Source organism: Neoarius graeffei, chromosome 6 (assembly GCF_027579695.1).
Source record: "Neoarius graeffei isolate fNeoGra1 chromosome 6, fNeoGra1.pri, whole genome shotgun sequence".
NCBI lineage: Eukaryota > Metazoa > Chordata > Actinopteri > Siluriformes > Ariidae > Neoarius > Neoarius graeffei.
This window is the reverse complement of record NC_083574.1, coordinates 90,344,143-90,359,872: the sequence shown is the minus strand read 5'-3', so window position 1 is coordinate 90,359,872 and position 15,730 is coordinate 90,344,143. Positions and strand designations below refer to the sequence as shown.

At 42.2% G+C, this 15,730-nt stretch overlaps 1 protein-coding gene across 1 annotated transcript; it reads right to left on the bottom strand.

Annotated features, from left to right (window-relative positions):
- Positions 1 to 11,536: 11,536 nt before the first annotated feature.
- LOC132888371 (extracellular calcium-sensing receptor-like) lies at positions 11,537 to 15,041 on the bottom strand. The gene is made up of 6 exons (XM_060924425.1): positions 15,016 to 15,041; positions 14,608 to 14,899; positions 13,648 to 14,439; positions 13,291 to 13,518; positions 13,056 to 13,179; positions 11,537 to 12,444 (listed from the first exon to the last, which is right to left on the bottom strand). The coding sequence occupies exons 1-6, from the start codon at positions 15,039 to 15,041 to the stop codon at positions 11,537 to 11,539; spliced, it is 2,370 nt and encodes a 789-aa protein (XP_060780408.1).
- Between the last annotated feature and the right edge of the window lie 689 nt (positions 15,042 to 15,730).

Here is a 15,730-nt window from a genome sequence, read left to right as displayed (position 1 = left end):
CCTTGCCACCATCACCACAGGCTTGCTCATTGGGGATAGATTAGGGATAAAATTAGCTCATGTTTTAAGTCGTTCAAATTCTGGAAAGCTGCTTTGCGACAATGTTTATTGTTAAAAGTGCTATACAAATAAACTTGACTTGACTTCAGCCACAGGATTCCAGGCCAGTTTCTTAGACCCCTTCTTTAGAAGGAATGTCAGGGTGTAGCAATGCCACTGAAACCTTGGAGGGGTCATTGGTGACCCTCTCAGTACTAATGATGTAGCCCAGGAAGGAAATGGAGGAGATGTGACTTTCAGGTAAAGGGGAGTAAAACAAGATGTCATCAATTTTGGCTTTCATGAATTTCCCCAACATGTCTCTGAGCATGTCATTGTTGAAACACTGGACAACTGAGGGGGTGCCAGAGAGCCCATATGGCATGGATTCATACTCATAATGTCCACTGGGGTGCTAAAGGCAGTTTTCCACTCATCCCCCAAGCAGATGTGCACTAGATTGTAGGGCCTCCTGAGATCCGGCTTAGTGAAAACTTTTACTGAGCATAACTGCTCTAAGGCTGATGGCACAAGAGGCAGAGGATAAGGGTATGTCACCAAGAGTTGGTTAAATCCATGATAATCAATGCATGGACATAGACATCCATCTTTCTTTTCTACAAAGAAGAAGCCTGTGGAGACAGGCAAGGTGAAGAGTCAAATGTATCCCTGGGTGATTACTTCTTGTATGTACTCCTCCACAGCCTGTTGTTAAGAGAAAGACAGAGGGTAAATGTGGCTGTGAAGTTAAGTAGTACCAGGGAGTGGATTGATGGTGCAATCATATGATTGGTGTGGGAGAAGACCACTAGCTTTCCTTATGCTGAAAACTTCCATGAGTATATGGTACTCCTTGGGAATTTATGCTTGTTCTGTGGCTTCTGGGCTTTCCACTGTAGTTGAAGTGAAGCAGAGGTGCGGGCATAGAAGGCAGTGTGGTGACAGTTGCAGGATTTTCTGCCTGGCCCAAGAGATGACTAGGTCAAGGTCTTTTTATTTGTCATTTCAATCATATACAGTTGGTACAGTATACAGTTAAAATGAAACAATGTTTTTCCAGGAACATGGTACTACATTTAACATCAAAGGACTACAAATCTACAAATACAACAAAGTGCAAGAGTGCAACGAGTGCAAACATTGCAGACAATAAACTACACAAACAACATAAAGTGCAGACAACAAGGTCAGTGCAAAAATGACAACTAGCAAAAACAGCAGTATATTGCCAACCAGTACCACTATTGCCAACCTGCTACTGTTATTGTGCGGAAAGTTGAGTGTGCATATTGAGGTAGTATATGAAAAGGGAATAAATAAATGTAAACCTTCTGTATGTGATAGACATTGTAAATATTGTAAAGTAATAGTGCATTATTCATAGTCTGGTTTGGGAATCGGACTGTCTCGGATCACAAGACCCTACAGTTGATAGTGAGGACAGCTGAGAAGATCAATGGAGTCTGTCTTCCCTCCATCATGGACATTTACACCGCACACTGCATCCAGACGTACGTACGCCAGGATCCTGTTCTTGGACTTCAGTTTGGCATTCAACACCATCGTTCCAGATATCCTTCACACCAAGCTCACCCAGCTCACTGTGTCCTCCTCCACCTGTCAGTGGATTATAAACTTCCTGACTGACAGGAAGCAGCAGGTGAGGCTGGGGACCATCACATCCAGCACCCAGACTAACAGCACTGGCACCCCCCAGGTGTGTGTGCGCTCTCCCCACTGCTCTTCTCCCTTTACACCAGCGATTGCACCTCAAGAGACCCATCTGTTAAACTCCTGAAATTTGCAGATGACACAACGGTCATCAGCCTCATCCGAGACGGTGACGAGTCTGCATACAGACGGGAGGTTGAACGGCTGGTCTGTTGGTGCGGTCAGAACAATCTGGAGCTGAACATGCTCAAAACTGTGGAGATGACAGTGGACTTTAGGAGGAGCCCCCCCACCCTGCCACCCATCACCATCACCAACAACATTGTGACTGCTGTTGAAACCTTCAGGTTTCTGGGTTCCACAATCTCCCGGGACCTGAAGTGGGAGACCAACACAGTCACCATCATCAAAAAGGCCCAGCAGAGGTTGTACTTTCTGCACCAGCTCAGGAAGCTCAACCTGTCTAAGGAGCTGCTGACACAATTCTACTCTGCCATCATTCAGTCTGTTCTCTGCTCTTCATCACTGTTTGGTTTGGATTGGTCACCAAACAGGACAAGAACAGACTGCAACAGACAATAAGGTCTGCAGAGAAAATTATTGGTGTCAGCCTACCCTCCATCCAAGACCTGTACCTGTCCAGAGTCAGGAAACAGGCAGGTAACATCTCTGCAGACCCATCATACCCTGGTCACAAATTGCTTAAACTTCTCCCCTCTGGGAGATGCTACAGAACACTGCATGCAAAAACAACCAGACACAAGAACAGTTTTTTCCCTCAGGCTGTCTCTGTGATGAACAGCTAAAACCGGAATCAAATATCAGTAACATCAACTGTGAAATATCTGCACACTTATACCGTTATTCTGTGCACAGTGTATATTTATATTTACTAATTCATCCTTGCACTATGCTGTCTATAAATATATTAACCCTTCTACATGTACATAGCTTTTTGTTTTTGTCTACGCTTTTTATCTGTTTGTACTAAGAGAGCTAAGTGAAACCAGAGTCAAATTCCTTGTGTGGGTTCACATGCCTGGCAAATAAAGTTTTATTATTATTATTATTATTATTATTATTGTTCACTGTGCAAAGACTGCAGTGTGAGTGGTGTGTTCAACAGTTTGTGTGTGTGTGTCAGTCCAGTCCCTCAGAGTTGAGAAGTCTGATGGCATGTAGAAAGAAACTGTTACAGAGTCTGGCTGTGAAAGCCCGAATGCTTCGGTACATTTTTTCCAGATGGCAGGAAGGTGAAGAGATTGTGTGAGGGGTGTGTGGGGTCAGCCACAATGTTAGTAGCTTTCCGGATGCAGTGTGTGGTGTAAATGTCCATGATGGAGGGAAGAGAGACTCCAATGATCTTCTCAGCTTTCCTCACTATCAACTGTAGGGTCTTGTGATCCGAGACAGTCCAATTCTCAAACCAGACCATGAAGCAGCTGCTCAGAATGCTCTCAGTAGTCCCCTTGTAGAATATAGTGAGGATGGGTGATGGGAGATGGGTTTTCCTCAGCCTACATAGGATGTAGAGATGCTACTGGGCTTTCTTGGCTATGGAGCTGGTGTTGAGGGACCAGGTGAGGTTCTCTACCAGATAAACATCAATGAATTTGGTGTTCTTGACATTCTCCATGAGTGAGCCATCAATGTACAGTGAAGAATGGTTACTCTGTGTTCTTCTGAACTCAACAACCATCTCTTTTGTTTTGTCCACCTTCAGAGACAGATTGTTTACTCTGCACCAGTCTGATAATTGTTGCGCCGCCTCTCTGTATGCTGACTCATCATTCTTACTGATGAGACCCACCAGTCATGTCATCAGTAAACTTGATGATGTGATTTAAACTGTGAGTTGCTGCACAGTCATGAGTCTGTGCTCAGTATGATGTTGGAAGTTCTGCTCCCAATCCAGACTGACTGAGGTCTCTCAGTCAGAAAGTCCAGGATCCAGTTGCAGAGGGAGGAGTTCAAGCCAAGCAGGCTCAGCTTTCCAATTAGCTGCCAAGGAATGATTGTGTTGAATGCTGAACTGAAGTCTATGAACAGCATTTGAATGCATGTGTCCTTCTTGTCCAGATGGCTAAGGGTCAGATGAAGGGTGGTGGCTATGGCATCATCTGTTGGCTGGTTACAGCGATACGTGAACTACAGGGGGTCCAGGGAAGGAGGAAGCAGGGTCTTTATGTGTCTCATGATGAGCCTCTCAAAGCAATTCATAATGATGAGTGTGAGTGCAATGGGATGGTCATAGTCATATGTAGTCTTACAGCCCCATCCATGTCATGCCCAGGACAATGAGGTGGGCAGGTGTGGACATAACCAGCAAGTTCATGGTTTCTTTGTGCAGGCTGTTGACCTGGAGTGCCAGTGTTGGAGTGCAATGTATTTACTGTACCAGCCTTTAGTTCAGGCTCATTCCATCCACTTCCTACAGATAATGTTGGGAAAGGCATACTCAGCAACACTTCGTGATCCTTGCCGAATAGCCAGCAAACTTTTGCCAATCTCTTTGCCTTCAGGTGCATGATCAAACACACACTGAAAAATTGAGACAAACTGTTCATATGTGAGTGTGGCTCTGTGTGTCTGCTCCAAGACAGTGGTAGCCCATAGGATAGCTTTGCCTGGAGCATGTTTATGAACTGAGTGACCTTATCCTGACACAAAGCTCCTTCTTGAGTGGCGAACTACATGGAACATTGCAACAGGAAGCCCTGATACTGAACGGCTTCACCAGGACTAATCTGGTTGTTTAATCACAGAGCTGGTGGTGACTGAACAGGTCTGCATGAAGGAAGGCATAGAGATTTGTGACGTGACATTGACCAGCTGCATGGGCTTCTCTTTGGCGGTATGGAAACATTGTTGTTGTTGTTTGTTTGTTCTGCTGCATGCAGGTTAAGGCAAAGTATTCTGTTGCAAATTCTCAAAAATTGGCTCTTCCTCAGTGTTTAATATCTCACTTGCAGATGGTGCACCATGTAACTGCAAGTCTGCTGAATGCTACTAAACAACATGAACATGTTACCCAAGTTCTGGCCTCTTTCCATTGGCTTCCTGTCTATTTTAGAATTCAGTTTAAGGTCCTACTTATTGTTTTCAAGACTCTTAATGGGCAAGCCCCATTTTATACTCTATCTCAGAACTTATTCATCTGCGTTCAGTCCTTGGTCTCCTAAATCTGCCAGTGATGTTGTTCTATATGTCCCCTATTCACATTTTAAACTAAAAGGTGATATAGCCTTTGCAGTCACTGCTCCTCATTTGTGGAACCAGTTGCCATTATACATTAAACATGCTCCATCCATCTGTCAGTGTGCAGGCACTTATGGACGCAATTGCAGGGGGAGAGTGGTTGTGTCACAAACCGGTGAACAAAGCCAAGTCATGAGACAAGAATCAAGGTCAGGTTCATGCCAAAGGTCGGTCGATGTGCAATCAGAGTGTCAGAGGAAAACCAGAGTCTCAAAGTCAGTAAATACGTAGTGGGAGTCAGAATACACTAAAGTCAGGTCAAAGAAACAGAATGGCTCGGTATGAGCAGGTACACTGTAAAAAATTGAAAACTGAATTTGAGGAGAAAATTACTTAATACTAGTGAAATTATCTTGCTGCATGGATGGATAGTTTTAATTGACAAGACATCTTAGAATAAGTTGGTTGCAATCTAGAACTAGGTTTAATAATCTCAGAATTGGTGTCTTGTATTCTTCTAATAGGAAACGCTAGATCATTTCAACTATTTTCAAGATATTTTCCCTTGCTAAGATATCATTTTTTGCAGTGTATGAGAACACAGACTGGTACTTTGCAACAGACTGGAGTGTTGGGCATGCTTATATTGGGAAAGTGATTAGAAACAGGTGTACTCCCAATCAGAATTAGGGAGAGGCAGGGCACTGTGACACTTGGGAGCTGTAGTCTGTGATGGCCATGTTTGAAGGCTGCTACAAACTAACACTGTCACTGACAGACACACACACATACACACACACACCCCAAGGCGCTAACTCTGGGAGCACAGTTCTTGGGATTTGGGATGCCCTTGCAATCTAGGTGCAGGTTTCTCAGGGTACTGTGCATGGAATTCTTGACTGAGCATGGGCTCTAGAATGTCTTTGGCAGGTACCCAGCTGTGTTCCTCTGGACCATACCCCTCCCAATCTACCAAATACTCGAGGTTGCCTTGTCTGCGATGAGAGTTGAGTATCTTGTGTACCTGGTACACCAGTCCTCCTTCCAGTTCAACTGGTGCTGGGTGTTCCTGGGCAGGTGTGTTTTCTGCCAATGGTCCCAGGATGGCAGGTTTGAAACATGAAACGTAGATGAAAGACGGCAGTGTGGGGGTAGCTCTAGTCTATATGAGACTTCATTGACCTGGTGAAGGATTTTGAGAGGACCAAGGTACCTGGCACAAAGTTTTCTGCAGCCATTGGGGTTATGCACATCCCTCACTGATACTCACACTCTGTTCCCTGGTGTGTATACAGGATTTTCACCTCTGTGTTTGACAGCATACTGTTTGTGTTTGTTGGCCACATGTTCCAGACATTGGTGAACGCTCTCCCAAACTTGCTTGCTAGTCTTGAACATCTACTGCCAGGATGTGAGTGGGTGAGTCATCCCATGGGTACAGTGATGGTTGGTACTCTAGGACACATTGGAATGGAATGAGCTCCATTGCTGAGTTGTGAGGGAATTCTGTGCATATTCTGCCCATGGGAGGAACTGGGCCCAGTCCTTGGTGTTTTCTAGGCAGAACACCCTCAAGAAGCATCTGATCTCTTGATTTGCATGCTCAACTTGTCCATTTGACTGTGGGTGGTGTCCCAAGGTCAGACTCACTGATACTCCAAGTTTGGTCATAAAGCTTGCCCATAACCTTGATGAAAATTGGGGTCCCTGTTCACTTACAATATCCTTGGCAATTCCATAATACCTGAAGATGTGGCTAAATATGAGCTCCACCATTTTCAGGGCTGTAAGTATACCAGGCAAGGGGATATGTTTCAGGGCTTTCGAGAATCTGTCTACTCCTACCATGATGACTGTGTTTCCCTGAGGTTTGGGTAGATCAGTGGTGAAATCAATAGCAATGTGTCACCAAGGTCTCTGGGGTGTGGATAATGGCATGAGTTTTCCAATGGGTGGAGTGTGGGGTACCTTGGCACAAGTGCAGGCTAAGCAGGAGGATAGGAACTGGTTTATGTCAGTCCTCATGTTCTCCCACCAATACTTGGTTCTGATAAGTTCATAAGTGCATCTGCTGTTTGGGTGTTCCATGGCAGGAGAAGAGTGTGCCCAGATGATCAGGCAGCCTCTGTACTGGGGTGGGATAAATGTGAGATGTTGCGGTCATGTTCCAGGTGGGTTACAGGGTTGGTTCTGGGCCAGTTCCTTGTTGATGTCCTATGAGAGAGCATTCACAAAGCACTTGGGTGGCAGGATTGGTATGGCTTCTACGCTGGTTGTGGTGGAAGCATATAGTCAAGACAGAGTATCTGCTTTCATGTTTCTGGACCCTGGACGGTATGGAATGGAGAAGTTGAATCTAATAAAAAACAGAGCCCATCGTGCCTGTCTGGGGTTCAAGCATCTTGCAGACTTGAGGTATTCTAGGTTTTTGTGGTCAGTAAAGATAACAAATGAGTGTGTGGCCCCCTGCAGCCAATGTCTCCACTCCTCCAGGGCTAACTTTATGGCTAGCAGTTCTCAATTCCCGATGTCATAGTTTTGTTCTGTGGATGTCGATTTCTTAGAAAAAAAAAACACCAAAGCTACCAGATGCAGCTTGGGTCTGTCTCCCTGGCACTGAGACAGCACTCCACCAACTCTGGTCTCAGAAGTGTCTACCCTGAGAGAGAAGGTTTCGAGGGGTCTGGGTGCTTCAGTACAGGTACTGTAGTGAAGGCTGATGTAAGACAAGTGAAGGCTTCCTCTGCTCCCTGGTCCCACTGTAGATGCTTAAGGCTGTTTTTGAACAGTGTTGTGAGGGGTGCTGTAATGGTCCTAAATCCCTTGATGAACCAATGGTAGAAGCTGGCACACCCCAGGAAGCATTGGAGTTCCTTAACAGATGTGGGCGTGGGCCAAGAAGTGACCACAGAGACCTTGTTTGAGTCCATGCTGACCCTGTAGGCACTAATAATATAACCCAAGAAAGTGATCTTGGTGACATGGGACTCACATTTCTCTGTCTTGACATACAGCTGATTTTCCAGGAGCTTGCTGAGAAATGACTTGAGATGTTTGTGATGACTGGTTTTGTCCAGGGAGTAAATCAGAATATTGTTGATGTAGGTGATAAAATAGCATCCCAGCATGTCTTGGAGCATCTTGTTGATGAGACACTGGAACATGCTGGGTGCACAACATAGTCCATATGGCATAACGACTACATGCATAGATAGTATATTCATATTGACCTGAGGTGGTGCTCAATGCTGTCTTCCATTTGATCCCTTCCTGTATATGCACCAGGTTATAGGCACTTCAGAGGTCGAGTTTGGTGAAAATGTGAGAAGATCTTAGTTGCTCTACGGCAGATGTGATGAGGGGTAATGGGTATGGATACTTGACGGTTATCTGGTTAAGGCCTCAGTAATCAATGCAGGGTTGCAGGCCTCCCCCTTTCTTCTCCACAAAGAAGAATCCTGCAAATGCTGGGGATGTGGTTGGACAGATGTAACCTTGCTGAAGTGCCTCCTGTACATACTTCTCCATAGCTGCTTGCTCTCTTCTAGAAAGTGGGTAAATGTGGTTGCACAGAGGGTTAGTGCCTATGAGGGGGTAATCCACTGGCCTTTCCCTTGCTGAAGACTTCCCAGAGCTCATGATAGCAAGCTGGGATCTGCTCAATGGCCCCAGGGGAGGGGCTCACCTTAGAGGTGGAAGCCAGAGTGAGTTAGGGCAATTGTAGGCAGTTCTGAGAGCAGGATGGGGACCATTTCAATATTTATTTCTGCTGCCAGGAGATGAGTGGATCATCTAATTGCAGCCATGGAAATTCTAGCACGATAGTATAGTTGAAAGTTTGAGTGATGTATAGTGACAGATATTCCTTGTGCAGGGCCCAGACCTGAATCTCCAGAGGACTCATTCTTTTTGTGACCAGTCTATCTCCAATGGGGCTGCCATCAATAGCTTGGAGGCTCACAGGTCGCTGGAGTTCAGTGGGCAACTCAAGCCTTTGAATGATTTTGGTGTCAATGAAGTTACCCTCTGCCTCAGAGTCTAATCGAGCAGAGAGAACATGATAGGTTTCTGATATAGATACTGTATCAAGGTGTTGATTTTCAGAAATGGATTGGTTGGAAAAAGTTTGTGACTCACTGGGGTTACAGAACAATCCTTGTCAGGGGTTGTCATGCCTTCAGGAGATCACAGGCTGGATGGGACATTGGGCCAGCAGGTGACTGGGCTCCCATCCTTCCTCTCTCAGAGTGTGGGGCACAAGTATTGGAGATTTCCATTGGAGTGGGTGCCTGTGAAGGCTGGCTCAGAACATAGGTGGATTGCAAGGAAAGCCAGTTTTGGAAGAAGTGGGCTAATTTAATGACAAGGTTGATAAGTGAATCCAAGGTATACTGTTCATCCCTACATGCCAGTTCAGTTAAGATGTTAGCTTCAAGACCCTGATGAAAAACAGCCTTTAATGCCGGGTCGTTCCATCCACTACCAGTAGCCAGCATGCAAAACTCTTATGCACATTCTGCTACAGTCCTTTCTACTTGCCGAAGAGTGAGTAGTTTCTTACCCACTTTGACACCTTCAGGCTGGTGATCAAGCTCTCTTCTAAATAACTCCACAAAGTGATCATAAGATGATGTGGGTTCACCTCCACAATTCCAAACCGCAGTTGTCCACTTCAAAGCACGGCCAGTTAACAGAGTCACAAACTGAGCTATCTTTTGTTGTTCAGAAGAGCCCGTTAAAGTAGTGAAATACAAAGAGCATTGTAGAAGAAATCTTTTACACTCAGTTACATCACCAGAGAACTTATCTGGCTGTTGAATGGCTGGAGCAGAGTTTGGACATGCCAAGAGGGCCTGCAATACAGCAGTGGTGAGCTGAGAGAGGCAGATGTCAATATCAGTCAGCATCTGCTGATGTTCTCCCAACAATCATCCATGAGCTGAAAGCGCAGTTTGCTTAGACTCTTTGGCTACATCCATTGTGGTGAAGTATCCTATCACTTATGGATGCAACTGCAGGGGAGAGCAGGTGTGTTGCTAACTGGTGAACAAAGCCAAGTCATGAGATGAGAATCAAGGTCAGGTTTGTGTCAAAGGTCAGTCGATGTGCAATCAGAGTGTCAGAGGAAATCCAGAGTCTCAAAGTTGGTAAATACATAGTGGGAGTCAGAATACACTAAAGTCAGGTCAAAGAAACAGAAAGGCTCGGTATGATCAGTTATGAGAACACAGAGCGATACTTTGCAACGGGCTGGAGTGTTTGACATGCTTGTATAGGGAGAGTGATTAGAAACAGATGTACTCCCAATCAGAATTCAGGAGAGAGAGGGCACTGTGGCGCTTGGGAGTTGTAGTCCATGGTGGCCATGTTTGAAGGCTGACACGAACTTATACTGATACCATCTCTCTTTTTAAAGTTCGGCTTAAGACACATTTTTATTCTCAGGCCTTCTTGGCCTATTAATTTAATTTAATTTTAGTTGACTTTTATTTAAGTTTTATTTGGTTTAATCATTTAAGTTTACATCATTTGTTTTATTCTGTTCTCATGTATGTAACTCATGATCCTGCTATTTATCCCTTGTTGTTGCTGCAGGTATGTGGCAGTTTTGTTTCTTTGTTATGGTTCTTTTAATATGTATTTCATATGTATTTTTATCCTTTTTTGAACATTTTTATATTTTGTACAGCACTTTGGTCATTTTAAGCTGTGTTTAAATGTGCTTTATAAATAAAATTTACTTACTTACGTATGAGGGCAGCACGGTGATGTAGTGGTTAGCACTGTCGTCTAACAGCAAGAAGCTCCTGGGTTCGAGCCCAGTGGCTGGCGGGGGCCTTTCTGTGTGGAGTTTGCATGTTCTCCCCGTGTCTGTGTGGGTTTCCTCTGGGTGCTCTGGTTTCCCCCAAAGACATGCAGGTTAGGTTAATTGGTGGCTCTAAATTGACTGTAGGTGTGAATGGTTGTTTGTCTCTGTGTCAGCCCTGCAATAACCTGGTGACTTGCCCAGAGTGTACCCTGCTTCTCGCCCATAGTCAGCTGGGATAGGCTCCAGCTTACCTACGACCTTGTAGAACAGGATAAGTGGCTACAGATAATGGATGGATACTTACATGTTTACGATAGAATACATAGTGTAGTGAGAGGAAATATGGCAGACTGGCTGTTCCTGCAATGCATTAGGAGTGAAAATTTGGCAAATAATCTATGAGGCTCGTTTAGTTGGTAGCACAAGTAGGCTACTAATAAATGCAGCCAAGATAGGGCTCATGCAAATGCATTTATACAAACACTAAAAAAGCACCAATTATCAGACTTTTTTTTTTAAATTGTGATTCCTGCTTTATTTATCACCTATGAACATACCATCTTAATTTACATTCCCAATACAATATTTAATATCACACAATGGGGGCATACCATTAATATAACAGTTAGAACTGCCAATTTCTAATATTGCTGTTTTGAATACACTAATATATATCGTTTTAAATTATCCAATCTTTTTAATTTAAAGAAATTACATAAAATATAAATAGATAAATGCTCTTACAATCAGATTTCAGGTCCTGTGGACAATATACTTTTTATTGGTCCATATTAATCATGCATATTTAATATTATTAACTCACTGAACTGCCACTTTTCCCATAATTTGCTTTTTAGTATTTTTCTCTGGCTTCAGGATAATTATGTAACACTTTGGAAGAAATATACAGAATAGTAAACCAAAACTTGATGCTAAAATAGCAAATATCTCCACAGCTACAGTAGATTTTCCAGGAGAGCTGACATAAGCTGGAATAAAGGTGATCCAAACTGCACAAAACATTAGCATACTGAATGTGATGAATTTAGCTTCATTAAAATTATCCGGAAGCTTCCTTGCCAGAAAAGCTAAAATGAAACATAGAAGTGCTAAAAGTCCTATGTAACCCAGCACAGCCCAGAAACCTATGATTGAGCCCAAACTACATTCAAGAATGATCCTTTCCTTATAGTGCTTTAAATTTTTGAAGGGGAAAGGAGGGGATATTGTTAACCAAAGCACACAAATAAGAACCTGAATTAGAGTGAAGACAAGTACACTGAGTCTTTGCTGTGAAGGCCCAAACCATTTCATGACATTACTGCCTGGAAGTGTAGCCCTGAAAGCCATTAACACCACAATTGTTTTCCCCAGTACACAAGAGATGCAAAGGACAAAGGTTATCCCAAACATTGTGTGGCGCAGCATACAGGACCACTCTGAGGGCCGTCCAATAAATGTAAGTGAACAGAGGAAACACAGAGTCAGGGAAAAGAGCAGCAGGAAGCTGAGCTCAGAATTGTTGGCTTTGACTATTGGTGTCTTTTTAAATTTAAAGAATATGATTGCTATTACTATTGTCATAAAAGAACCAACAATAGAAGCCACTGTTAGCAAAATGCCCATAGTTTCCTCATAGGACAAATATTCAATGTCCTTCTTTACACATTTATTCTTGTCTGCATTTGACCAGTACTCTTGCTGGCATTGTTTGCATTCAATGGAATCTGTCATAGAATGAGAGAGATTAAAATTACAGAACAAGAAATGTTAGATATTTGGAAGAAATAAGACATAATACATGCATCATGTGAGAGATTAATAAAGATACATTCATGTTTTTAGCAAGATCATCTATGTCTCACTAATTTCTAAATTAAATATCTGTATTTTTACCCAAGTAAGCTGTAGCTGTCAGGTTGTTTTGTAAGCCATAGGTGCTAAAGAAGGCAACTGGACTTGCTTGAAATCCATGAAGATGTTTCACCTCTCATCCAAAAAGGCTTCTTCAGTTCTGTCTGACTAGTGGGGAGTTCCACGTATTTTGTTCCACTAGAGGATAAATACCTGGAACTCCCCACTAGTCAGACAGAACTGAAGAAGCCTTTCAGATGAGAGGTGAAACATCTTCAAAGATTTCAAGCAAGTCCAGTTGCCTTCTTTAGCACCTACAGTTTATGATGACCTGGATGACTGAGAACATTCACAGATGTTGTTTTGTAAGATAATAATAAAAGCAGTGATGCGCTATTAGTAGTAGTGATGGTGGTAGTAATAGTAGTTGTTGTTGTTGTTGTTTTTGTTATCTATTATTTTCTTTTTTAGAGGTATGTTGTACCTGTCATATTACTGATTTCTCCAGCAGCACATGGTATACAGTCAAAACAGCAGATAGGCTTTCCTTTCTGCACAGCTTTCCTTGTACCAGGGGGGCAACTCTCACTGCATAGAGATTTTGGTACCTTTTTTTTTTAACAAAAAAATGTTGTTACTTGATATGATATACAGTATAAAGACTTTCTATGATATTTAATTTCATTTAGTCCATGCATTGTTTCCTTTTCCCTACTCACCTGCTTCATATTTTTTGCCCATACAACTGAGGCCATGTTTACTGTTAATCGATCATTAAGTGGATAAGAGGAGTCATAAAGTCCAACAGTGACAAATTTTTTCTTATTTTCTTTACTAGTTTGCTTGTTTATTACTTCATATTTTGCAGGAGGATCACCATTTGCATCAAAATAAACTTCTTCACCTTCTTTTGTCTTGAAGTGCACCTTTCTGAGATGTTCTAGAAACTGATGGAAAAGAGCAAGTTGTGATTTATGAAAGCTACATTGTTTTCCGCTGATTATTTGAATAAATATATGCAATCATGTCTATTTCTTGAGTGAAAAAAAAGAGTTTCATAAATGATATTTACTTACTGTGAACAGATCTGGCTGCTCCTTTGTAGGACATGTGTGTTGGCAGCCAAGAAGACTGTGTAGAGCATAGGCTATGGCATAGACTGCTTTATAGATATTATTGAAAATTGGCATAAAAGACATGTCAGTGAATGTGTTTTCTACCTCAGAGAGTTTCTCTTCACCTGTACATACTACTGAGTCCTCTGAATCATCCTGCATGGTAAATTTGCAATTAAACATTGTCTCCCAGAATTTAGTAAAAATGGCACTGCCTACTGATTTCAGTGGTTTTATGTTGAGAATGAAATCCTCCAGACCTGTGACTTTTGTTTTGGGAATGGCGAGCCCTATAGCTCCTTGTAGTATATTGTGCTTGTCTACTTTGGCCACTACTGGATCAGCGATCCAGCCCTCAGTTCCCACCCACTGATATCCAGTCATGTTGTGCTCAGAAAGCACGGGCAGCAAAACATCGAAGTCCCGTTGAGTGAAAAATGCAACTATTACGCGAGAAGTGGACATTTTAATTTGCTCAATTATTTTCAGCAGTTTTTCTTGTGAGTAAGTTGGAAAAAATGGAATGGAATATTCTAAGCAGATCCCCAGCTGCTCTGCCACCTGAGAGAAAGTTGTCATCCCATTATTTCCATAATCATCATCTCTTCTTATTGCTCCCACCCATGTCCAACCAAAGTGTTTCACCATCTCTGCAAGTGCTCTGCTCTGGTGGTAATCACTGGGAATAGTGCGCAGAAATGAGGGATATTTCCTTTTGTCACTGAGGCATTCACAAGTGGAGTAGTAACTGATCTGCATTTAGAAACAAACAGGTATTTCAGGCATTATGCTCAGCCTGTTGCAAAACTTCCATGGAAATATAAAATGACCTCTAAGCTGTAGATTTCTTCTAACCTTTGAAATGGTGTTTTACTGTAATACGAGTAATAATCTTAATTTAAAAAAAATCATAAATCTTACTAAGGGCATGTGAAAAGGCCCAATACTCTTTGATATAGCCATGGACACTGATGAATATGTCTCTCCTATTATAGCCTGCACCTGAGCTGGCTTTGTGCAGATAACATCTGAGATTGACTTCTCATTTCCATTCACAAGTGTCATTGCTGCTTTAACACCCAAAGATGTTGAGCCACAGGTGTCAAAGATCTTGTAGCCCAACAAGACTCCAGGCAGTAAAGAAGAACTATTGTTGATCTCCTCTATTGCAAAGATTAAGGTCTGTGAATACTGGAAACCTTTGAATTGCATGCTGGTTAAAAATCAGACAAAAACATAAATACTTTAAGATACAATATAAAACATATAGCTGATATATAATTGTTATAATGTTTATTATATGTATATCTAAATGCTCGTGCTGCTTACCTTTTGCACTTCACTGGAGGTGGCATGACTGAATAAGACAAGTCAGTGAGCTCCCATTTACTATAAAAAGGAAAAATAGCGCCAACTATGATGTCACCATCTTTCCACAGATGTGGGAATGCAGGTTCTCCATGTAGGCTGCAAGTAGTTTCATTAGCTCTGGAAAAATTAATGATGGCCATTAACACATGCAAGAGAGTAAACAATGACTCCATCTATCTATACACTTTCAATGTAGTAAGAGTAAATGTGAGTATTCATGGTCTGATATGTCAACTAGTTGAATTGGGAGGATCTGTGGTATTTATACAAATGAAAATGTGGATCCTCTATAGATATATTACACTTGTGAGCTGCAAACAAAAGTCATGTGACATTATTATGCTCAGAAATGAATAAGCCTATTTTTAACCTGTTTTACCACTGAGCTATCATGGCTGTTATTTACTTTTGTCACTGCATTTCTTTTCTTTGTCTTTGTTGTTATTTGTATGTCATTAGATTAGCTTAGCTTAGCTTAGATTAGATAGAACTTTATTGATCCCTTTGTGAGGGTTCCCTTAGGGAAATTAAAATTCCAGCAGCATCATTACAGGAAAAACAGAGAATAGAAAATAGAGAAAACTTCTAGATAAATTAAATTAAGTATTTACATATACAAATATAAAAAAGAATAATATATGGGAAAAGAAAGAAAGAAAAAAAAGGCCAGCAG